The following is a 25,167-nucleotide window of genomic DNA, read 5'->3' as shown; positions in this document are numbered from 1 at the left end:
CATTAAACAAATTCAATAAAGGCACAAATGCCGACAATGAATATTGGTACTTCATTACACTTTGCGTAAGTAAATAAATAATGTAATATATTAAATCTACCTAACCCTCATGTCTGAGGTTGATATAATAAAAACGGATTATAAACTGTCCTCACTGAAAAGGGAGTTAAAGAATCACATTTGTCCATTCGCGGGCACCGTAGAAGTGGGAGGACGATACAACTGTTTTTTTTAAAAGAAAAATACCGCGTAAAGATTTCACGGCCTAGGAAAGATTTGATACCCATTGTCAGTATTTCCTCCCTGTTCTTCCACCTTTTTTAGTTGATTTTAAGAGCCATGTCTTGCAGAAGAGGAGCTTTGATTGTTCTGGAAGGAGTTGACAGAGCCGGGAAAACCACACAATGCCAAAAACTTGTGCAGGCGTTACAGCAGAGCGGACGAGCGACAGAAATTCTGCGATTTCCAGGTGAAAATCACTTATCTTTAACTATCCCATATGAACCTGTTTGTGGAGCTTTAACTAGACAGACTCTGAAATAGTAACGTGATAGTGAAGCATCCCGCAGTTTTTGCAGCTCTTATATGTTTAAAAAATATTGGTACACCGCTTGTGAAATCAATAGGACATATAAATGTGTCTCAAATCCAGTCGGTGAGCTTTCGGTGAGCGTTACCTAGACAACATAAAATTTGTAATAGAAAATAAAAGAAAACATAATTTATCTCCAACTTCACGCATGACAGTGAGCTTTGATTTAGCAGCTTGCTGGGTTTTGAGATAGCCTTAATCCATGTGCAGTGTTTGTATTTCTTGTACTGAGAATAAAATGTTTCTTTTATACAGACAGAACCACTAAGATTGGTCAGCTCATCAGTTCATACCTAGAGAAAAAGAGTAATCTGGAGGATCACACTGTTCACCTGCTGTTTTCTGCAAACCGATGGGAAATGGTGTAGGTTATCACTCCAGTTTTATTATTAATCCAGTAAAGTGCATGCACAGGAATGTTTCATTGATTTATCATTCATTAAGTAGATTGACCGGTCTATCTGTCACCCAATCAGTCTCTGTTTTCTTACTTCAGGCCTCTAATGAAAGAGAAGTTGGAACAAGGAATAAATCTAGTGGTGGACCGCTATGCGTTTTCAGGAGTGGCTTTTACTAGTGCCAAGCCTGTGAGTGTGGTTTCATTTTAGTGTCACTTTAACATATACTAGGAGAATAAAAATGGAGGGGGGAAAAAAAAAAAATTGTATAAAGGATGTTCATATACACTACCATTCAAAAGTTTGGGGTCAGTAAGTTTTTATATATATATATAATATATATATAATATATTTACAAAAGAATTCCATTTTAAATAACATTTATTTTGAACTTTCTATTTATCAAAGAATCCTAAAAATTTATCATTTTCCACAAACACTGATACTAAAAAATGTTAGATATTAGAATGATTTCTGAAGGATCATGTGATGCTGGTGTAATGGCTGTAAAAATTCAGCTTTATCACAGGAATAAATTACATTTTCAAATACTACTAATATAATAAAGTTATTTTAAAAGATATCACAATGCTTCACTGCATTTTTGATTAAATAAATGCAGCCTTAGTGAGCATAAGAGACTTCGGCAACACTTTACAATAAGGTTCATTAGTTAAACATTAGTTATGTATTAACTAACATGAACTAACCATGAGCAATACATTTGTTACTGTATTTACTAATCTTCGTTAGCGTTAGATAATGAAAATACAGTTGTTCGTTTGTTCATGTTAGTTCACAGTGCATTAACTAATGTTTACATGATTTTAATAATGTATTAGTAAATGTTGAAATGAACAAAGATTAATAAATGCTGTATAAGTGCAGTTCATTATTAGTTCATGTTAACTAATGAACCTTATTGTAAAGTGTTACTGAGACTTCTTTCAAAAACAATTCTTACAAACCACTACATTTTTAAAAAAAAGTTTAGGAAGTTTATATTCTTAAATACTTACTTAAAGAGATAGTTCACCCAAAAATGAAAATTTGGTCATCATTTACTCCCCCTCAAGTTGGGTTACAAACATTAGTCCAAATATCTCCCTTTGTGTTGGGTTAGAACAAAGAAATTTATACAGGTTTGGAACAACTTGTGGGTGAGTAAATGATGACCAAATTTTTCATTTTTGGGTGAACTATCCTTTTAAGTTATTTTACATTTGTTTATTTTTGAAACAGTTAACAGGATCTGAATCTGGTCAGATGTAGAGACATTAATTTAGCTGTTTTATATGTTCAGGGCTTCTCTCTGGAGTGGTGCATGAATCCAGATGTGGGACTTCCAAAACCAGACCTGGTGATGTTTCTGCAGCTCAATCCTAATATGGCAGCAAGCCGTGGAGAATATGGAATTGAACGGTATGAGACGAGTGCTTTCCAACGCACAGTTAATCAAAGGTTTGAAGAGCTCATGCAAGATTCCTCAGTCAACTGGAAGGTGATTTATCTAGTGTAATCCTAATTATTTTACATTTACAGTAGGTAACTATCTTTGAATTAGTTTAATTTATTTTTTGTCTTTTTGTCTAGGTGATTGATGCTGCAAGGACCATAGAAGAGGTGCACAAAGATATTAAGCTTTTGAGTGAAGAAATCATCCGTTTAGTGGAGAATCAGCCAGTTGGAAAGCTGTGGAGGTGAACGGATCTGACTGCTTTTATATAAACTTGTTTTTCAGTCACTGTTAAATAGTGGAAAAACTTAAGAAATTGTAATTTTATTAATTTTATTTTTATTTTTTAATGATTAAATAAATATTCATAAAATAAACTTGTGTACAGAGATTTTAAACATGAAGACAAAATCATTCTTGTATAATTACAAGCAATCCTATGCAGTCTGCAAATGCCCAACCTTCCTTGGTTGTCATTTACAATTTCATACAGGTCCAAAATTTCACTGACTTTCATTGGTTGAGAGTAATTGCTTAATCAAATTTGATTAGCAGGTCTCCTAACCGAAACCATAAAATGTGTTATGGCAAACCTGTGTTTAAGTTAAGGGGGTAAAAAGGCACCATATCACTTAAAAATTAATCTATAGCGTTAAGACTCAATATGGATACACATAAATGCGACAAAGTACATACATACTGATGGTCCTGAGTGCCTGTGACCATGAAACCTGACCTCGGCTCACTCAGGGTGACAGAGAGCAGTCAGTATAGCTGTTTAAGAAGAAAGCTGTGTGTTTGACGCAGGTGACTATTCCACAGTGGCCTTGGACGTCAATGGTATTCTTCTCTTTCCTCTGAGGAGGCTCTACCACAGAACTCTGAAAGTCTGGCAAATGCAACTGTTCTTCACAAAGACAGGATTTCAAATTCTTCATCCTCAGAATCAAAGAAGCGCTCGAGCCGGTCTGAATCTGAAAAGTCTGTTGAGGAACAATAACATGGTGTGTATTTATAAACGTAAATCTTAAGAGTTTTGAATCTGTGAACAAGCAGTATAAGAGATTACCTGGAGTAAGATTAAGTACATCAGTGCTAATTAGATGAGATGGCTGACTGTCTACTAATTCAAACATAGGAAGACCTCTACAGTTGGAAACCTTTTCAAGGGAAAAACAAAAGTGAAAAGTGAGCCAGAGGCACAAACATGAACAGTCTACGAAAAATAGTCATTTTTGGCTTAAGTACCTTACGAATCTGTGCACACCAGTCATCAAAATCATCCTCTGTTTGACAGAAAAAGCCCTGAAAGACAAAATTTGGCAAACATGATACTGTTATTCAAAGGAAATTACTTTTTACTGTTTTTGACACCTAACAACAACTGTATTTACCTATTTAATCCCAAAGTTTTCCAAGCTAAGTGAGCATGTGTGTTTTACTCTTTTGATATCAGGCAACTGTGAGGAAAATGGAATGATAATCCAAGAATAAATACATATTTCTCTTTAACAATACTTCTAAACATGCATATACAGCTGTATTAAAGCCATTACTCCATGTCCTTCAGAAATCATTCTAATATGCTGATTTGGTGACAAAGAAACTTTGCTTTTTGTGGACACTGATCATTTTTTTTTAATGTTATGTGGGATTAAATGGGTTAATCAGTTGAGTTGTACTAGGTGGACATAAAAAAAAATACTGAAATGAATAATGTGTTTCTTTGGTAACACTTTATTTTGATGGTCCCTTTTAACATTCTGTTGACTATAAGTACCTTTGGAACTACATTTCAACTAACTCTCATTGGAGTATTAGTAGACGGTCTGCTTAATATCTGCTAACACTTTATTTTGATGGTCCTCCAACAGACATTTTACTGACTATAACTTTGCAAGTACATGTCAACTTATTCTAACCCCAACCCTACCAGTCTACTAATACTCTACTAACACTCTAATGAGTGTTAGTAGACATGTAGGTGCAGCGTTACTTATAGTCAACAGAATGTGTTAAAGGGACCATCAAAATAAAGTGAAACCGTTTCTTCTGCATCAAGCCCTACTTACAGCAGCAATGGAGGGGTCAAGCTCACAGATGTGCATTCGGCAGGGAGGGTGCTGGCAGTGGTAGGAGTCATCTGGGAACTGACCGCATTCACTTGGGTCCACTGCTGGCTGAGTTGTATGGGGGTCTAGATAAATGAGCTCATCACCTGCAGGGCACCATCAATAAGAAAAGATAATGAAGCTTTTTGAAACACAATATGCTGCCATTCAGCATTTAACATTTACATAATCTGTTCCACACAGATAAACCTCCCAGAGTCCCAGTAAAAACAGTAGTGCTTCTAAACTCACATTAAGTAGCATCCCAACACACAATGGTTTGTTATATACAAACAAAAATCTCATTGTATTAAAATAATAAAGTATACAAAAAATAATTTACACCATTATAGGTGCAGTGTGTAAATAAAAGCGGCCTCTAGATGTCGTCTGAGACAGAAGAGAGTAGCCAGTAAAGCAATGAGGTTTCTTCTTGCCTTTAAGAAAGAACGATCTCTGCTTCTAATAAACCAGATGACTACTACTACTAGTGACGATGCAAGCTGCCTCTAAAAACACCAACGAAAAAGAAGAAGAACATAGTGACGAAACATGCTCTGTAGAGCAGTTTTTAGGGCTACTGTAGAAACATGCCGGCGCAAAATGGCAACTTAACATGTAAGGGGACCCACAGTGTATGTAGATAGAAATGGCTCATACTAAGGTAATAAAAACATAACGGTTCATTATGTAAGGCCTTTATACACCACTGAAAACATAATTATGTATATTATATTGCATTTCTGTCAATAGATCCTCCTAAAATGTACACACTGCACCTTTAAGGACATTGTGATTGACAAACCATATTTGAATTAATGTAGTATGGGTTGTGCATTCTTTCATCACACAAAGTTAATATTTAAGGTTTTTAAAATTGAGGACGACACACTACTTTGTACATGTTAGCATCTGGCTAATTTGACTAGCTACCAAGTACACCAGACAAATTTGCGGCAACATACCGTAGATACTGATCGGAAGACGATATTTGGTTCTGCCAATAACAAAAGGTATGGGAAACGTTTACTTATTTTGCTATCCAAACTATGTGCTAATAAATTATTAGTTGCACCTAATTTTTTGCATTTAGTATTGTTTTTCCCTGTCATCTGAGATTCTTATCAGAAGGTAAACCATTTGGTTCATGAGCCACTAATTGAGAACAGACTTTTTATAGGTTTAGCTTGAAAAACTCTGCTTACCTACAAAGCCAATGAAGTAGTGAGCGCTGTTTGGCTTTCCACCTATTACTCCTAAAGACTGAGGCATCATGAAGCATTGCTGTGGATAAGACATGAAAATAAAGCCCAACGCTTGTACAGCTAGTAGATAAAGTACAGCTATAGTAGATAAAGATATATTACTCACACTTAATGGGTAACAGTGTTCACATCAATTCATACAAAAGATAATGTTATAGATTTACCTTGAGTGGTTCAATATAAGCTTCGTTGATATCACTGAGGCCCAGTCTTAGAGGAATCAGCAAAACAAGGGGTTTCCACAGAGCTGTCTCCTCTTCTGCCAGAGCACAAGCCCCCTCCAGATCACCATTCATCTCCCGAGGCTCGTCAGAAACCGCACATGCACCCCTGTCGAAGTCCAGCCATGGCATACAGAGCCTCTCTACGGACAGCCAGTACAAACAACCATTATCAAATACCTTAGTCATTTATGGCCTAATTGGGACAATTGTGAAATCAGACATCCCCTCTCAAGAATTAGTCCTGACACTAAAAACATCTGATACACACATAACTGTATAAAGGTAAAGTACAACCTTGATAAAAAATATTCAGCCCTCAATATGATTTTTGCAATTTCACACTTTCAGACACTTTGACCAAGTTACAAAAGTCATTATGTATGTTTACATTTGCAGTTATAAAATCAAGCTTTGGTCTCTGTTCAAGCTTTCTATGATATATATGAACAACATTTCTATGGGAAAACCATCTTCAAGCTATTGCACAAAAAGGAACTTTTGGGGAAATTGACAAAAAAAAAAAAAAAAAAAAAAAAACAACAACTGTTTTCTGTAAAAACTTGAAAGACATGAAATAAAGCCTTGTGGTTTGATTAAACCAAAGTCAAACTTTTGGCTCAAACACAAAGTTGTTTGTGTGGCGTACAATCTAACACTGCGCATCAGCCAGGTAACACCATGCCCACAGTGAAATATGCTGATTGTAGTGTTATGTGAAATACCTGGAGATTTTGGATGAAAACCTACTCCCTTTTGCAATAAAGTATAAACTAAGGACATTTCAGTAGGGCAACAACCTAAAGCACACTGCCAGAATAACACTGAAGTCGCTTAAAATGAAGAAATTGATGCCCTTGAGTGGCTTACTCAGAGTCTTGACTTCAATCTCATTAAGCATCTCTGAAAAAATGAACTGCTGTACACTGCAACTCCTCAACTAACCAAGTACAGTTTGAATTGTTTTGCAAAGAGGAATGGGCTAATCTTGCTCCATAACATTGTGTAAAATTAAGAAGAACCCAAGGCTGATAGCTGTAATATCTCTGAAGCTGGTTCAACCAACTACTAAAGAAAGGGAACAAATACTTATTATCTACTGACTAATTAACCTTCAGTTATTAACTTTCAGTTTATTTTTTTATATAATTATATTTATTTTTGGGTTGCAGAAGCAAGTGATTTACAAATTATAAGAAATAAAAACATCTGTCATCTCTTCTCTATGTATTAAAATACAGCAAAGCACAATAGTCTATTTAAAGATTACTTAGCTTTAATAGACGTTTCCAGTTATATTTAATGACTAAAAATCACAAAAAGCAAAACAAAATTTATAAACCAACTGTGAACTGTGTATTAAAACTGGTCTGTTGTGTACTGACCCTAATTAACAATCACAAACAAAAAAATCCACTAATCAGGCATCACAGCTACCAGAAGAGGCACGTCGGATTGTGACATATTATATAATGTAAATATTGACTCAAAAGATGAAAATTCAGTCATCTCTTCAATTCTCTCATTTACTAATATAAGAAGATATTTTGAAGAATGTTGACATCTATTTTATGGACTAAAAAACATGTATCGAAATATATTCTTTTATGTTAGCAGTCATACAGGTTTGGAATGACATGAGGTGAGTAAATAATGACAGAATTTTCATTTTGGGTGAACTATCCCTTTAAATATACTGGCTAATTATATCATGCTTTCAGCTACTAATAAGAGTAAAGTATAGTCAGCTCAAATACATTCCCATAGAATCCCCCAGATTCCCCTCTAAATTAGTGCAAATAAAGCAATGTGGGCTCTATGAAAGAGAACTCACTGATTTCCTCTATGACCACAGTATTGTCCATAGCTACATGAACTGCCAGTCGGCTCCAGGAGTCAAAAACTGCCAGTTTCCTAGATGGACACGAAAGTTTAGATGGTTTTATTCCAATATAGTAAAGCACAATAGTTTATTTAAAGATTAATTAGCTTCAATAGTCTTTTCCAGTTATATTTCATATAACTAAAACACACAAAAAGCAAAACAAAAGTCTAAATATTTTAATAATAATTGAAAAAAAATTTTAATATGACTTGGCCAACTTACTTGAGTACCTGTGCCACTGTATTTGGACCATACCATTGGCCTATAGACTTGCCCTCACCTACACCCATCTGAGCTGAAAAAAAGAACAAGCCATGTCATCTACAGTAATTTACCTGTCAAGAGAGTAACTTAACATTCTTCCTATAATATTCAAGCAGCAAGTAGATAAGGAGTAGTACCTATTTGATGGATGGAATAATAGCTGTCCTTCTTGTCAATGAAGGCATTGAGGATACTGATATATTCTGCTCTCTGCCGCTGACCTGGGCACCATCTCCAGTCTAATAAAACATATAAACACACATCTCAGATATCAGCAAACCTCACCTCATAATCACCAACCCCATAACACACAAGTTTTCAAATGTGGTAGTCTTACCTCTACCCAAGTGCCTGAAGATCAAGGCCTCCCCAAGAATCATCTGCCCACATCGAAGCATGCAGCCCCAACCAGTGTCTGAAGTGGGCCCAGTGCCACCTGTAACATTATGTCCATTAACAAACCAAACTAAACAGATTTATCTATCCGGATGAATAATTAAATGCAGCCCTTGGACGATAAAAATAGGATTGATGACTCTGACTCTCACCAATTGGCTGAAAGTTCTTTCTGTACGTGAACCACAAACGTGACGTGACGTCTGCCAGAATCTCATCCTTCTCTGGGACACAAAGAACATAGTGTTACAAACAAGAACCAACCACATCAGCACAAAACCTTCAATGTCTACCACTGTATTACCCGTTAGAGCACTGAACTGCTTTCCCAAAATCCAGACAGGCTCGGAGGTCTCTGGGAAATCTTCGATCTCTCCAAAGCGCAATGAGTCGTATGTGAGAGTAGCTGTTGGGAGAAAAACCATTGAAGCTCAACTACTTACACAGACCAACAGAAATATTAAAAAATAATTTGTAAAAACAAAGACATTGTTTGGCACCTTTTTAGTCTCTTTAGTAGGCCTAAACATCTGATGCAAAAATTATTAATAATTATCACAATTATCTCATTGTTTCAACAATGATGTATTTTGAAGGAGTTTCACATCTGTTCAATGGAATAAAAGATATAGTTTCATGAACAAACATGCAACAAATAAAGCATTTATTAATCTAAGATAACATTTCTGTTACAGTTAACTATTTTTTTACATATACATTTTAACTGTTTCAAGATTTGTAAGTCAACCATTTTTTATATAAATATGAATTTACAACGAATACTATATTATAAATTAACATTAACTTAAATTGATAATTATTTATAATTTATTGTTGATACCTAATCCATTAGCCAATGTTAACAAACTGAACGTTATTGTAAAGTGGTACCTCAATTTTCCCCCGCCAATTTCACTGCCTTTGTACCGCTGCGTATGTGTAACTTTACTTTGTCTTATAAGTTTAATTCTGTGTAAAACGGCTGTTAATTGTAAAGGATATCATGCATCAATGGGTTAAAGACATGGCACAGTGCATAAAAGTCCCTGTGATAAATGTTACTGGCAAACATATTATTAGAGTAGGCAGAAATTTGATAAACGACATGGACAACCTCCCAAAAGCATTTACAGCTCAACAGTATCAGTCGTGGGCTGGAACGCTCCTATGATGCTCAAAAAATGCTGTCAATATTGGCAGCTGACTAGACTCGAAAACACAACCAAAACAGCCAAACAGTTTTCACGGGTGGTCGTGACATTTTGGTGCAGTGACATCTAGAAGACAAAACAGTGTCCGTCCCTTATCTGACAGCAGACTGCTCTGTTTTACTGTCCAGTTGGCAGCAGTTGGGACATCTATGTACCATATTTAACGACAAAATCCCAAACTGTAGAGGCGGCATCTCCAATAACTGGCGCGTACTTGGTTGTCGAAAGAAGAATTTGGCTTTTTAACAATTTCATGACACCTGAACAGATGACCGAAATATAAAGGAATTGTTTTCTTGCGGTTTTCTTACCTGCATCCATCCCGACAGTGATTCAGCCTATCTTGTTTGTTGAGTGTTCCTTACACTGCACTAACCAATACGAAATCACTTCCGCTTTGGACAGAAAGCGTAATTTCTGCGGTAACCAATCAAATCCCTTCTATGGGTTTGGTGGTGTTTTTAACCAGTAGAATTTCTTTTAAGGCGGGTTATGTTGTCTTCCCTAGGAATCAGATATAAACAAGCTAGAGCAATTGGGCAATCCGACATGAAAAAAAAGAGCTTGTGGAATGTAACTCTACATAAAATGTGCATTCCCTTAAAAAGTAAGTGATAGGAGATGACTTATCACGCGTTTTCAATTTTTTTTTTTTAGATCAAAATTATTATTATTAAATATTATTATTAGCTAAATCGCCTTATTGTTGTGATCATCCTCAACACAACACCATATATGTGCTTTGTTCTGTGTGATAACTTTAAATCATTGAGCGCCTGTAGTTCCATTTACAGCCACTAGGTGCCAGTGAGTTGTCGCAATTGGAAATTATAACGCAGAAAGTTGATCTCATTACAGATCATATTACAAATAATTGGCTTTAACATTTCTTAATCAACATAGACTATCATAGTCTTCTCCCAATAGCTATGATAGTAGTTGTAAAACACAATCACTTGCATTAATATGCTTTGTGCTTATGCTGTAAATCAGTAAGACCCTCTATATAAATTCATGTCTGTGTTCTCAAAGTCTGTGTAAAGGAAACCACATGTTGAGAGTGATCACCATAGTAACAATATCTCTAAACTATTTTATCTGATCTAAACTGCTTCCTCCCACTCGCTTTCCACCAATTACACTAATGTGTTGTTACAGTAATGTTGTGTACTATTATCAGTATAAAGGCTTTATTATGGTTTTTCCTTTCAACCCCAAGAAAATCACAGCTAAAACATTTTTGAAAATAAAAAGTATATTTTTGTTTTGCATACATTCAGTGTAGCATACACAAAACAATGTGTAGTTTTCCACAGAATTATTTGTTACAAACTTAACTATACAAGAGAACAAAACGATGAAACAATTTTAAGACACCAAGTTTTAAGTTATTAATATAGTGATGGCTCCATGATATCTTACAAATTGTTCAAGGCGACACCAACAAGTGTAAGGTGAAAATATTACACAGAAAATAAATTATAAAAAAAGATAGACATCACTATGACATACTAGTTGACAGGTATAGACTTGAAACATGGAATGAACTGAAATGTTATATCTATATTTTTAGTCAACCCAAATCTACTTTGTTTTCATTCTCCTACAACCATTTATATACAGTACTTTGGAAGTTTTTCCTTGGGAAATATTGATATTGATCTCAATTAAATGCATTCTAACTCCTGGCCATTTTTTTTTTACCTTGCATTGTGGGTCTCAGTTGAATTTTTGAATCTTGATTGTTAATATTATGCATTTAGAGAGCATCAAAACCACTCAAGACAGTGAAAAAGGTAATAACAATCAGAGAAAACCCTGATAAGACAACGTTGTGCTAGACAGCATTAATCCAAGTACATGAACATTCTACTGTATTTCACTCACAAATACAAAGGTCACAAAAGCTTCCCCTCCCGCTGGGCTTGGTATTCTGCATATCAACATTAGGTTCAATTAATAAAAACAATGGTAACAGCAAGGAATGCCTAGAGTGCAAGAGGCCAGGTTAAACACATAACAAAACCTTAAAAATAACGTTCATCTTGGAGCGCAATATCTTTTAAAACAAAATTGGGTAACACTTTACAATAAGGTTAGCATGAACTAACAATGAACAATACTTCTACAGCATTTAATAATCTTAATTCCAACATACACTAATACATTTTTAAAATCAAAATTTGTGTTAACATTTGTTAATGCACTGTGAATTAACATGAACAAACAATTGGACTTTTATTAACTAACATTAACAAAGGTTAATAAATGCTGTAAAAACATATTGCTCATAGTTCATTTGAACTAATTATTTAACTAATGTCAACAAACGAGACCTTATTGTAAAGCGTAACCAAAGTGCAAACTCTGTGCAAGTGTAAACACATCAGGACCAGTGAAAGGCTTAAGCAGTGACTAGAAACCCCTTCTGAAGAGTTCAGCTGTCTGTCACTTTGAAATACTGCTCTTCATTTTTCCCTCAGCAGGTAGAAGACCACGGCCTTGAGATAGTGACCACAGGCACAGGCAGCTGCCACCAACCAATGAGAATGAAAACTGGGGTCTGTATTGACTACACACTTGGTGATGTCCGCCTGTAAGAGAGCAAAGAAATAATATAATATAATATAACACACACACACACACACCCCACACTTAAATATGGAGTATGTTATTATTTAATTCTCTGAGTTCATCTGGCAGTAATAAAAGGAAACTGAACTGCAGTTTGCACTCAAGTATGTGCTTTTTAGGCCAAAACCAACACTCAGTGGTCTAAACACATTATATTTCAGCATGCAGATTTACTGGGTTGGCCAAATGTTATGAAAGTTCCAAATTAGCTTAATACACATTCAGAGTATTAAAGTTCAGTTTGTTTTGATTTGAATGATTAGTTTGTTTTGATTATTTTTGTTTTTGCATTTCAGAAGCAAATTTCCCCACATAAAAGAAAGATAATACTATATTATGCTCACCAGGGCTGCACAGTAAGAAGGAAAAGCAGTCCTATTGTTAAATAGTATTATTTGATGAATTGAAAGTTTGAAATACAATTTTTATACATTATAACCTTCAAACTTTTTTTTTAACTTTTAGTATTTTGAATGTCTTTAGGGTCACTTCAATTTAATGCATTCTTAATTTCTTCAAAAAGACAAACAAAACAAAAACATCTTACTGACATCAAACTTTTGAACTTTTTTTTTTTTTTTTTTTTTTAGAGATAATGAAGGCACAGAGATGGGACACCCTTTAATTAGGAATTTTAATTAGGGATGCGCCGATACCAAGCTCATGTACTTGTACTTGTACTCGTACTCGTAAAAATACCCCCGATACCACAGACCGATACCTCACGTGACGTAACTGACAGAATTTTCCGTGCACAGAGACACCGGCGGCAGCAGCAGAAACAATGTCCTCAAGGGAGTAGAAATACTTCAAATTAATGATGACAACACACACATTGCGAACTGCATGCTTTCAATCATAATTCGTTATCGATTAGTGAAGGCGGGATAGGCGGAATCGCGCTGAATGACATAGACCAGAAGCGCTCTCTCTCTCTCTCTCTCTCTCTCTTTCTTGCGCGCGATCCCAGTTCTCTCAGACAGCGCGCGATCATTTCTCCTCGCGCCTGAATGGTCAAATGCACACATAGTTGTCAAAATATCCATCGTGTGGAGTATCTCACGTAAATACAGTCGGTTATGGCTTAAGTGGACGTAAACATTTGGGTGAAAACAGGATATGTGTATCCATGGATTCGATCTTAAAGGGACCGTAGACTATATTTATCATTAATGTTAATAAAACAAAATTTGTTAAATAAATGTATACATGGTAAATAAACCTACTGTATCTGAAAAAGAAGTTTATTTAATTTGTATCTCTATAGTATTTGTTGTTTGTAATTTGTTTGTAAATTTCTTTTTATATAACAACAATTAATATATATTGGTAATTATGCCCTTTGAAGGTTATTGCACACTGTGATATTTTTGTTCTTTAAGTTTGTGACAAGCACATAAAAATTATTACTTTTTTCATTATAGTAATAATAAGAAGCTGTCCTACATTCATTAATCTCACTGTGTTGTGCTTGGAAAACTGCAACATCAAAAAAAAAAAAAGAAAAAAAAAAAAAAAAAGAGAAATTAATAAATGTATAGGCATCGGTATCGGCGAGTACTAGAAAAAAAAAAAAAAGAATCGGTACTCGTACTCAGTCCTTAAAAAATGGTATCGGTGCATCCCTAATTTTAATTATAAAAGATCTTACTCTGTTTTTTTTTCTCTGTCTCTGTGTCTGTGTCTGTGTCTGTGTGTGTGTGTGTGTGTGTGTGTGTGTGTGTGTGTGTGTGTGTGAATAGGCCCTTCATTTAGCTCACAGGGCAATCCTGCAGAGCAAACACTCAGCATGGCACGTAGACACGAGTACCCACATACTCACATCAACAACAATGGAAAATACAGTCTAGCCAGCCTCTGCTTTACACTGACTTTCATTTAGTGCCCCTGATGATAAAGTCCTTGTTTTCAGGTTCAGTTCAGTATGTAGGTGTGTCCATGTCTTACAAACACAGCAGTTGCCAAATCAGGACACTCCCAAGAAGAACACATTGAAAAATGTTGAGAATGGTTTCGCCTGAAGCAACCATTACACTCACCCAATTAAACCAGCCTTTTTTCATGTTGTAAATCCACCACACAGACCATAAATAATCTATCTATCTATCTATCTACATTAAGAGCAGTCACAAGTGAAGCGAATATCATTGATCATCTCCTAACAAGGCTACATATTAAGGCCTGAGTAGATTAGATGGTAAGCAAACAAATCAGTTCTCGTTATCAACGTGTTGGGTTCAGGAGAAATGAGCGAATTTGACCAAGGGCCAAATTGTTATGGCAAGGAAACTAGGTCAGAGTCTCACTGAAACGGCAAGGCTCGTGGGCTGCTCCCGGTCAGAAGTGGTGAGAATTTACCAACAGTGGTCCAAGGAGGGACAAACCACAAACCGGCGACAGGGTGTTGGGCACCCAAAGTTCATTGATGCACAAGAGCAACGAAGGAAATCCGTCTGGTTCAAGCCAACAGAAGGTCTACTGTGGCACAAGTCACACAAAATGTTAATGATGGTTATGAGAGGAATGTGTCACAACACACAGTGCACCCCATACGCAGCAGAGTGCCTTTGATGACAACTGTCCACCGTCGAAAGTGCCTACAATGGGCATGGGAGCATCGGAACTGGACCTTGGAGCAGTGGAAGAAGGTCACCTGGTCCAATGAGTGCCATTTCTTTTACATAATGTGGACATTTACCTGGGGAAATGATGGCACCAGGATACACTGTGGGACGACAAGCTGATGGAGAGAGTGTGATGCTCTGGGCATCACATAATATATATTATAGGTTAATATCTAAAAATTGTTATCTAAAAGTCAAAAGCAGGTGTAAAACACTTAGAGGGAAATTGTTAGGCCTGTAAGAGCTGCATATGGGCCTAAGTGCAGGCAGCTTGTTATGACTCTGGCACAGTTCCATGTCGAATCTGCCTGAACAGAGACGGGCTAATGAGCACAGACACCACAGACATGCCCTGCCAAAACAGCCGCACATACCAGCACAGCTCCTCATTCAATAGGTTTGCTGAACTGTGCTGGTCTTCTGAGAGATTGATCAGATTTCCACTCAAAAGCTGCATGAACGCTGCACATTCTCTCTACACACACTGGACAAAGATGGAAAGGCAGCAGTCTGTGTTCTTTCTGGGCCTTAGCTTAGTTATATAAACAGATAGCACAATGTTACTTTCAGTAACACTGAACGAGGGCCCAAAAATGACAATTCTGTCATCATTTACTAACCCTCATGTTGACTTTTTGTCTTCTGCTGAACACAAAAGAAGATATTTTGAAGAATGATGGTAACTAAACAGTTTTGGCGACCACTGACTTCCATTGTATGGACATCATTTTATGTTTTTTATGTTTGAGCTTATATATCTCCATATTAATAACAGTCTGAGTAATTCTGAGCATTGAACTGTAAACTCTCAAGTGTTTGCTTTCTAAATATTTGTTGGTTATATGTCTTTTCAATATGACTTATGAGCAGCAACCTTTTTATTTTGGGTATGTCATTTATGCCCCACTTGCCAAAAAGGGGGTTGTGCAGTAAGGGGTTAAAAAAGGGAATTAAGTGTACAGTTATACTCTTACAATGGAAATTCATCTTAATTATCCATTTGACTATTAATAGGTATATGATATATAAAATAATTAGGTATACATATACACACACACACATATATACATATATATGTGACCCTGGACCACAAAACCAGTCTTAAGTCGCATGGGTATATTTGTAGCAATAGCCAACAATACACTGTATGGGACAAAATTATCGATTTTTCTTTTACACCAAAAATCATTAGGATATTAAGTAAAGACCATGTTCCATGAAGATATTTTGTAAATTTCCCACCGTAAATATATCAAAAATTTATTTTTGTGAGTGGAAATGCATTGCTAAGGATTTCATTTGGACAACTTTGAAGGTGATTTTCTCAATATTTAGATTTTTTTGCACCCTCAGATCCAGATTTTCAAATAGTTGTATCTTGGCCAAATATTGTCCCATAACAATGGAAAGCTCATTTATTCAGCTTTTCAGATGATGTATAAATCTCAATTTCAAAAAATTGACCCTTATGACTGGTTTTGTGGTCCAGGGTCACATATATATATATATTTATTAATTTATATAAATATATTGCATGATACGAGAAAACAGCAACATTTTCAGTTATCCAAATGAGCAGTCTGATCAACATGAGCCACATATGATGGACGACAGCGAATATTAGGAAATTGACTGCTGAATGCCACCAATGACCAATCAAAATCAAGCATTATCTATGTTTGGGTCGGGAGGCATGATTAAATGCATAAATATTTTTATGTACATTTTTCTAATTAATTGTACAAAATTAATGGATTTCTTACCCAGCCTCCTCTCCTCTTTAACCACGACACAAGACTCTTGCGAACGAACTCGCCCATGCAGTCGACAATGGTGTGCACCATTGCTGGATGCCCGTGCCGAACACAGTCCACAGCTAGAGCTCCGGCCACTGCATACAGAGACACGATCTTCCCCCATGTTACACCTGTACATAGAGAAACAGAGATTTACATAAATATAATCAAACTGAAAGTCTGTCCTTGTTCACATACTTTCATTCATAGCACATCTATATAGGTATAGACCTACGAATATAGGTAATATAGGTGGCCAAGCCTATAGCTGCATATTAAGCGAAGTCAAATCACTGATTGCCAATGACAGCGTATATTTGTGTGAGCTGAATGAAATGTGTATGAAATTCAGGTGTCTAACTACTATATACTTACATAAAAAAAAAATAATAATTGTTAGGTACAATGTAGGCTACTTATTGTGTTCATGTTGTATTGCAAAACACTTCTGCTGCTATTGAGGTGGGATACGGGTAAGGTTAGGGACAGGTTTGGTGGCATGGTTAGGTTTAAGGGTGGGTTAAGGTGTAAGGAAAGGGTCAACAGTGTAATTATAGATGTAATTAGAGAAATTAAATTTTTTTTAAATATAAATATAATGTAAAAACATGCAAGTACTCAATAAGTGCTTTGTATCAAATTATTAATTTAAAAAAAAAAGTTATTTAAATGATTAATAAAGACACTTAATATAAAGTGGGACTGAAAATCATGACCAGGTGAGTCATCAAAACACCTGATAATTCCTTACCCCCATTTTCAACAGAACATTATCATACTGTAAAAGGGGGTGGAGTATTGTTATATAACTGTATCAGCAGCCAGGCAAGCTGTTAGCTGGTGTGTCAGCCAGAAAAACACAAGGAATTTTTTTTTTTTTTTTAAGCAGAGCAAATTCATCTGTTTCACTTGTGACTGTAACTTATAAATATGATATCAACATTCCTCAAATGTAATAAGGTGTGGCTGTAATGTGCTAGCCTCATTTAAGCTTAATAAAGTATATATTTTTAAAGGAATAGTTCACTTTCAAATAAAAGTTTCCTGATAATTTACTCACCCCCATGTCATCCAAGATGTCCATGTCCTTCTTTCTTCAGTCGAAAAGAAATTAAGGTTTTTAATGAAAACATTCCAGGATTATTCTCCTTATAGTGGACTTACGGAAAAAATGGAACTGGCGCCGCGTTCGTTCCGTAAGTTGAATAAGGAAGGCGTAGGACATTCAGCGTAAGCTTTTTGAAGAATACGGAATCGCGTTCTGGTGGAAGCATTTGTGATGCGCTCATTTGTGCCTATAAAGCATATACATTTTGATTTTTTTTTAGAAAATGACCGATCGTTTCGCTAGATAAGACCCTTATTCCTCGTCTGGAATCGTTTAAAGCCCTTTGAAGCTGCACTGAAACTGTAATTTTGACCTTCAACTGTTTGGAGACCATTGAAGTCCACTATAAGGAGAAAAATCCTGGAATGTTTTCATCAAAAACCTTAATTTCTTTTCAACTGAAGAAAGAAGGACATGACATCTTGGATGACATGGGGGTGAGTAAATTATCAGGAAATTTTTATTTGAAAGTGGACTAATCCTTTAAATCGATGTTATTTATAATGTAATTTGATAAAGTCTGTCTGTACTATTATGTTTAATCAAACAAGTAGGCATTCTGATAAACTAATATGATAAACAGACTCCTGGATACACTACTCCAACCTTCAAACGTTTTAGCCTGGAATTAAACAAAATGTAATAAAGCTGCAAAACCCCGTCTGGGAACATCAAATGTCCAGACATAAACATATCAACCCAGGAACCTAATCGGAGTCTACCAAAGACAGGAAACACAAAGGCAAAAGGAAACCATATTGAGGAATAAAAGAGATAAAAGCTGGTTTGAAGTTCAAGATAAACAGAAAACACCACAATTTCCTCCCTCTGACTCTTGTAAGAATGTTTACATGTCGAATTCATATGGCATATTTTACAGTTTACAGCAAACTGTTTCAAATCAAATGAAGACATGAAATAATTAAATGTATATGCACTGACATTCGAAATACTGGTAATTTCCTTTCCTTTTGCACAATAATACAGCCATCTGTCTGTGTAGAATTTTGCTATTACTGCAAAAAAAAAAAATAGAATGGAATAAAACAAAAGCAAAAGTAAATTTATAAAATATTGAAAAGAAATTATATATTATTAAGCATAGTGTGAAAATGTTACATTCATATCTTAATTTACAGGGTTAAAAGAATATATAAAGTGAACACCAACTGAGCTGCATTGCTTGAAGACAGGTATGTGTATAAACAGGAGGTGCAAGGGTGTCACCGGGTGTAGTGCTTTGTGTTCAGTGAGGAATCTTTGATGTATTTGGACTGTCGAGCAATTATGCTTTAATAATTAGAACACAAAGAATGCTTCGCCGAACAAATGCGGTGAACATGTTACAGCATGTAAGAGCTTAAGAGCTGCCCATGTTGGAAAAAAAGACCATGATTTACTACATTCTACATGTAGTAATGCTTTGTAGCAGGGCGCATTATCCTGCTGAAAGAGTCCACAGCCACCAGGGAATACAGTTTCCATGAAAGGGTGTACATGGTCTGCAACAATGCTTAGGTAGGTGGTACGTGTCAAAGTAACATCCACATGAATGGCAGGACCCAAGGTTTCCCAGCAGAACATTGCCCAAAGCATCACACTGCCTCCGCCAGCTTGCCTTTTTCCCATAGTGCATCCTGGTGCCATGTGTTCTCCAGGTGAGCGACGCACACGCACCCGGCCATCCACGTGATATAAAAGAAATTGTGATTCATCAGACCAGGCCACCTTCTTCCATTGCTCCATGGTCCAGTTCTGATGCTCACATGCCCACTGTTGGCCCTTTCGGCGGTGGACAGGGGTCAACATGGGCACACTGATTGGTCTGCGGCTATGCAGCCCCATACGCAACAAACTGCGATGCACTGTGTATTCTGACACATCTTAAAAGCTGCCCATGTTGAAAAAAAAGACCATGATTTACTACATTCTAAATCTGGGAGGTCAAATAAGGGTTGTAGTCATATGAACTAAACAGACTCCCAAGGGTTTGCACTAAATATGAGCGAAGTACAGCAAAGGGAATGAGAACTTCCATGGTGCCCAGACACTGTTTACTTTAAAGGAAAATCCATATTTTATGGTGCTCTCATGGTCGAGTGCAGCACCGCTTGTCTGTGTATATAAATGTCAGAATGGATCCATTTTTACCCTCTCTAAAAGGAGTGTAAAAGTCACTTAAAGGGATAGTTCACCCAAAAAAAAAAAAAAATGAAAATTCTGTCATTTACTCACCCTCACGTTGTTCCAAACCTGTACGATTTTCTTCTGTGGAACATAAAAAAAAAATTTTGTTTGTTTGTTTTTTGGGTGAACTATCCATTTAAGGGTCTGTAAATATATAGACTGTGCATTCCACCTTTATTCTTTGATTTAAGAAAAACAAAATATAATAGGCATATCATATAAACCAGGTTTCGTTGGTTTACAGATTAAATTATACTCTGTTTTTAGTGTGAGTGTTTGCTAATGCTTAACTGCCAGGATGGACAATATCTCTGGAACCAGATCCATTGATTAGTTTATCTAAAGACACAGTTTTAGGCTATACTAAACATACTAATCTAAACATACTAAACTATACTAATATAGCCTGCAAGGAGGACAATGACCAACCTGTAGAGAAGATTTCTGCAGCAACAGCCAAAAAGGCATCAGAGACTATACTCTCAGAGGCAATTGTGATGTTGAGCTGCCGTGCTACGTTGCGGTATACGTTGGGTCGCAGGTACTCCAGCTCGTCACCTAGGAGACAGAGATAAATGTGTTTTCTTTCTTCTCGTCACAGGAAGACACTTTCTCAAGTCTTACAGAAAAAAAAAAAAAAAAAAAAAATCACTAAATCAGAGAAGCTTGACACAATGACAATGCAAAAGAACTGCAATCTAACCCTAAAACCTGTAAATAACTCGTTTGATTTGCAAGAACTCAAAATAAAAAAAGTTAATTAACTAAATATTTTATGTTAATTGCTATCAAAATGTATGAGTTAGCTAACCCAGTACTTCAAGTTAGGAGCAACATGCATGAGTACTACAAACTCAAAACCTGATAGTTCTGCTTACTTAAAATTGGGAACTCAAAAAAAAAAAAAAAATCAGTGTACCTCAAATTTTTTGAGTTAGTCCAACTTATTCGGGTTTACAGTGTAATCATCATTCTTTCATATTAGAAGCCTAATGGAGGGATGTAACCTTGTTATACTGCATGTCCTGATGATAAAATTGTCTGTTAATTGGGTTAGTTCACCCAAAAATGAAAATAATGTCATTTATTACTCACCCTCATGTCGTTCTACACCCGTAAGACCTTCATTCATCTTCGGAACATAAATTAGGATATTTTTGATGAAATCCGATGGCTTACTGAGGCCTCTTTTGCCAGCAAGTTCATTTACACTTTCAGATGCCCAGAAAGCTACTAAAGACATATTTAAAGCAGTTCGCGTGAATACAGTGGTTCTACCTTAATATTATAAAGCGACGAGAATACTTTTTGTGTGCCAAAAAAACTAAATAACGACTTTTCAACAATATCTAGTGATGGCCGGTTTCAAAACACTGCTTCGAATCTTTTGTTTCAAATCTGCGGTTCGGATCGCATGTCAAACTGCCAAACTGCTGAAATCACGTGACTTTGGCGCTCTGAACCATTGATTCGAAACAAAAGATTCGAAGCAGCGTTTTGAAATCGGCCATCACTAGATATTGTTGAAAAGTCGTCATTTTGTTTTTTTGGGGGGCACAAAAAGTATTCTTGTCGCTTTATAATATTAAGGTAGAACCACTGTACTCACATGAACTGTTTTAAATATGTCTTTAGTAGTTCTTCTGCATCTTGAGAGGTTCAGTGACTTTGCTGGCAATAGAGGCCTCACTGAGCCATCAGATTTTATCAAAAATATTTTAATTTGTGTTCCAAAGATGAACAAAGGTCTTACGGGTGTAGAACGACATGAGGGCGAGTAATTAATGGCATTATTTTCATTTTTGGGTGAACTAACCCTTTAAATAAGTCTTGAGCTATATGCTCAGCTGCACTTTTAAAAATAAAGATTCTTGGCATTGATGGTTCCTTGAAGAACATTTAACATCCATGGAAGCTTTCCATTCCACAAAAGGTTCTTTATAGTTGGAAAAGGTTCTTTAGATTTTTTTTTTTTAAATGTTCTCCACACTAAGCAAAAAGGATTCTTCTATGGAATCGCTGTGATAACCCCCTTTTTCAACTTTCATTTTTAAGAATGTATGTCTCACTCACATGAATCATCCGTCTGTAAGGGATTGGGGTGGGTGAGGTGTGTATGCAAGGAGTACAGGGCTTGTTGTCACAATGAGAAGGACTTTTTTTCAGGACAATACAGGGTTAACTTGGTTAAGTGTGGGTGGGGAACCCTCAATCTGCCTTGTGATAATGATCTGCATGTTTGCATGCTTTGTCCATAAAAAGCAGCTCTCCCAGTTACACAGTTGTCTCAAATTAAAATTCTTGTGCTTTTTCCTTTTAGGAGAAAACGGCTTCTTAGAAAACAATGACAGTTAAAAGTCTCAGATAACTGTCTTGTGGTATGTGTTTAAAGATAAAAGTCTTGTGGTATGTGTTTAAAGTAATTACAGGTTTGTCTGATCAACATAATGATGTGAGATTTAATGTTATCGATAGGAATTACATTCGATTTTGTGAAAGAGCTCAGAATGTCCAGCAACATGAAGGATGAAACATACATTCAACATGGTACAAAAGGCAAAGTACTTTTCAATGGGTGACACACCGACAAACCTTAAGAGTGTTGTAAAATATTATGCAATCTTATGGTTTGGCTTTGAGGAAGCTGAGAAACACATGTTTATTTTCATTTCTGAAAGTTCATAGAACATTTATGGATGGTGCATTTCCCATTTATTTTCTTATAAACCAGACAAGCACAGTTTAAGAAAGAATGAAAACTGACAGGATGTCTTAAAATAAATCCAAAACATCAGTATATCAACCTACAACTCAGAGCATATAGCCTACAGTAGGCTAGTTAAGTGTGCCTGTGTACACTGTATATGTTATAAATATAACACACACTTCAGTATAGTATATGGTGTATTATACAGCATCCAAAATAATATAGGCTATACATGCACTGCACTACAGTAGGCTACGTGTAACACCATAGCAATTTCCATAAACATTAATGTACAACATGAGTGAAACGTCAGATGTCCTACCCAACCACAGCAGGACTGAAGACACCTCAGCCAGCATTCCTCCGGACCCGTGCTCTGGTTTAGACCATCCGATACCCGCCCGGTGGAGTCTGGAGTGAATGTAATCCCTGCACAACACTTTAGACTGAGACACCAACTCCTTATCCGTGGGAGAGCGATCAAACACCTCCATGACTTCAGCCGCAAACACTGAGGAGCGGCGCAACATCTCCATGCCCTTCATGAGTGGAGATCAATTACAATCAGCTGACAACCTCCACCTTTATCGCCGTGTATGGAAGTGTTTCTTCTCCACCCTTCTCTCTTTCCAAAGTCTGATGGCGCCTAACACGATCTGGATAAAGATGAAAACTCGCGTGTTTTTCTATATTAATAAAAAAGACTCGTTCTCACCTTCTCTTGGAATGGACATGAACCTGATAAAGCGGTCAAAAGAGCAGAGAATCGGAGATTGATTACCCTTGCTGTTTCTCGTACGTCAACAAATCCTCAAAGAGTCTCAAATTTCACCATTTTTAATAAAAGCTCGTGTACCAATGCTCTCTCTACAGACTGGTAAGCAGCAGTCCGCGAGGGGAAGATTAAACTGCTGTCAGCGGCAGTGAGGCAGTGCTTGTCTTTGGTCTGTTTGGATGGGCTGCACGCATGAAGTCTCCTTCTATGGAAAAGCTCTCCGTTAAGGCGGAGATAACCAGCAGTGTTATGGTTTTGATAGTCCGCCCCTCTAGTAGAGCTAGTGTTTAGAGAACGAAAGAATTGAAGAATCATGGAACAAAGATAATAAATAAATGTTCTATTCACAAAGTATTCAGAATCTTTCATTTTTTCACATTTTATTTTGATGTAGCCTTATGCTAAAATGCTTTAAATTAGCTATTTTTTTGCATCAGTCTACACTATATCTATCTATCTATCTGGAAAGTTGAAGCAAAACTTGTTCATGGACTTTCTAGCAAAATGTTTCGTTCAAATGTATAGAGGTAACAATTTCTTCATATTTTTTTCTTCATGTTTAATCACATTTTGTCTTTATTAATTAATTTTAAATTGTCCATTGTAACAAATGTAAACTGCTCTAGGTAGTTTCTGAATATACATAAAAATCCATGTGAGCTAAGACCAGCAAAACAGCTTAAATTGTTTTGTGTCTATCTGTCTGTAACCTTTATTTATATATGGGGACCCACCAGTTGGCCTACAGAATCTCATCAACATCATTAACAATTTCTTCCATTCTAAACTGTTTATGTTGTTGTCCCATAGGTTGATGTCAGTGTCATTTTAAGTATGGAAATGTGGCTAACCAAACTATAGTCCAATTTAATACAAAATAATCAACTACAACAAACAATGCTTATGCTTATTTATCTGTCGCATGTGCTTTTTTGTCAGCCACAAACTGACTGTACTCCTTTTTAATCTAAAAAGATCAATTTTGTGCATATAATGTTTGTAAAAGTTATTTTAATGTTAGTTCTTGAACAAAACAGGGTCAAGTTACTCAAGATCCCACCCACCTTCGTTGGATAGAGTTGTTTTACAAGTCTTGACTGTTTTTGCCCTGAGCTTGTCAGTTCCGATTCATTAGAGCCACCCACCCAGCTGAATCAACGGCTTTCCCAAAGAAACATGTACACACATTAAACCCCAAGATCTGTTTTGACATGTCTAGTAATACCTTGTAAGCAGCAATATGCAAAACTATCAAGTTTCTTTCAAATGTTCAATAACTAATTTAATAATGGAGAACAATGAAAGGCTTACTGAAGCACTATACAGTGAACTTCCTCAAAAACAGGGACAGAAAAGAACAAAAAGTAAAACAAGATCAACCAGGCAGTTCTGTTTAACACAGAAACATAATGAATATAAAGTTGTTTATCTCACTGGCAGACAATTATATAGTTCCTTTTTTCTGACCACATTTGAGGTTTCCTCTGTATCCCAATTTAAAAACAAAAATTAAAACTAAAACTAATTCTAACTAGCT

The 25,167-nt window shown here is 36.1% G+C and overlaps 3 protein-coding genes across 7 annotated transcripts; 1 reads left to right on the top strand and 2 right to left on the bottom strand.

The window, feature by feature from the left end:
* The first annotated feature begins 182 nt into the window (after positions 1-182).
* Positions 183-2,823, top strand: dtymk (deoxythymidylate kinase (thymidylate kinase)). Its single transcript, XM_051896815.1, has 5 exons — positions 183-469; positions 848-956; positions 1,089-1,179; positions 2,294-2,491; positions 2,584-2,823. The coding sequence occupies exons 1-5, from the start codon at positions 340-342 to the stop codon at positions 2,692-2,694; spliced, it is 639 nt and encodes a 212-aa protein (XP_051752775.1). The 5' UTR covers positions 183-339; the 3' UTR covers positions 2,695-2,823.
* atg4b (autophagy related 4B, cysteine peptidase) lies at positions 2,763-10,235 on the bottom strand. 4 transcript variants are annotated; one of them, XM_051896809.1, is made up of 13 exons: positions 10,111-10,235; positions 8,893-8,994; positions 8,741-8,812; positions 8,530-8,628; positions 8,330-8,431; positions 8,151-8,223; positions 7,878-7,957; positions 5,987-6,186; positions 5,763-5,841; positions 4,519-4,664; positions 3,695-3,751; positions 3,516-3,606; positions 2,763-3,429 (listed from the first exon to the last, which is right to left on the bottom strand). In XM_051896809.1, exons 1-13 carry the CDS (start codon positions 10,118-10,120, stop codon positions 3,356-3,358), a joined length of 1,185 nt encoding a protein of 394 aa, XP_051752769.1. In that variant the 5' UTR covers positions 10,121-10,235; the 3' UTR covers positions 2,763-3,355. The 4 variants fall into 4 exon arrangements, with proteins under 4 accessions (XP_051752769.1, XP_051752767.1, XP_051752770.1 ...); XM_051896807.1 differs by lacking the exon at positions 10,111-10,235 and adding an exon at positions 9,955-10,104; XM_051896810.1 differs by lacking the exon at positions 10,111-10,235 and adding an exon at positions 9,089-9,195.
* An 801-nt stretch (positions 10,236-11,036) lies between these two features.
* On the bottom strand, positions 11,037-23,999 carry boka (BCL2 family apoptosis regulator BOK a). Of its 2 annotated transcripts, XM_051896812.1 has the most exons (5): positions 23,178-23,999; positions 20,578-20,706; positions 20,197-20,229; positions 16,821-16,984; positions 11,037-12,393 (listed from the first exon to the last, which is right to left on the bottom strand). In XM_051896812.1, the coding sequence occupies exons 1-5, from the start codon at positions 23,398-23,400 to the stop codon at positions 12,268-12,270; spliced, it is 675 nt and encodes a 224-aa protein (XP_051752772.1). In that variant the 5' UTR covers positions 23,401-23,999; the 3' UTR covers positions 11,037-12,267. The 2 variants fall into 2 exon arrangements, with proteins under 2 accessions (XP_051752772.1, XP_051752774.1); XM_051896814.1 differs by lacking the exon at positions 20,197-20,229 and having other exon boundaries at positions 23,178-23,976.
* Positions 24,000-25,167: the final 1,168 nt, after the last annotated feature.

This window comes from Ctenopharyngodon idella, chromosome 6 (assembly GCF_019924925.1).
Source record: "Ctenopharyngodon idella isolate HZGC_01 chromosome 6, HZGC01, whole genome shotgun sequence".
Taxonomy (NCBI): domain Eukaryota; kingdom Metazoa; phylum Chordata; class Actinopteri; order Cypriniformes; family Xenocyprididae; genus Ctenopharyngodon; species Ctenopharyngodon idella.
The sequence above is the reverse complement of the archived record's forward strand: the minus strand, read 5'-3'. Positions and strand labels throughout refer to the sequence as shown.

What these genes read in the sequence shown, in the direction of transcription:
- boka (XM_051896812.1), bottom strand. Translation starts at nt 23,400, where the DNA reads ATGAAGGGCATGGAGATGTTGCGCCGCTCCTCAGTGTTTGCGGCTGAA. An exon ending in TTCAGTCCTGCTGTGGTTGG is followed by an intron (nt 20,707 to 23,177) that starts GTAGGACATCTG and finishes TCTGTCTCCTAG; the next exon opens with GTGACGAGCTGGAGTACCTG. An exon ending in TAAAGAGGAGAGGAGGCTGG is followed by an intron (nt 12,394 to 16,820) that starts GTAAGAAATCCA and finishes GCTCTCTTACAG; the next exon opens with GCGGACATCACCAAGTGTGT.
- dtymk (XM_051896815.1), top strand. Translation starts at nt 340, where the DNA reads ATGTCTTGCAGAAGAGGAGCTTTGATTGTTCTGGAAGGAGTTGACAGA. An exon ending in AGAAATTCTGCGATTTCCAG is followed by an intron (nt 470 to 847) that starts GTGAAAATCACT and finishes TCTTTTATACAG; the next exon opens with ACAGAACCACTAAGATTGGT. An exon ending in CTTTTACTAGTGCCAAGCCT is followed by an intron (nt 1,180 to 2,293) that starts GTGAGTGTGGTT and finishes TTATATGTTCAG; the next exon opens with GGCTTCTCTCTGGAGTGGTG.
- atg4b (XM_051896807.1), bottom strand. Translation starts at nt 10,054, where the DNA reads ATGAAATTGTTAAAAAGCCAAATTCTTCTTTCGACAACCAAGTACGCG. An exon ending in GCAGTTCAGTGCTCTAACGG is followed by an intron (nt 8,813 to 8,892) that starts GTAATACAGTGG and finishes TTTGTGTCCCAG; the next exon opens with AGAAGGATGAGATTCTGGCA. An exon ending in AAAGAACTTTCAGCCAATTG is followed by an intron (nt 8,629 to 8,740) that starts GTGAGAGTCAGA and finishes ATAATGTTACAG; the next exon opens with GTGGCACTGGGCCCACTTCA.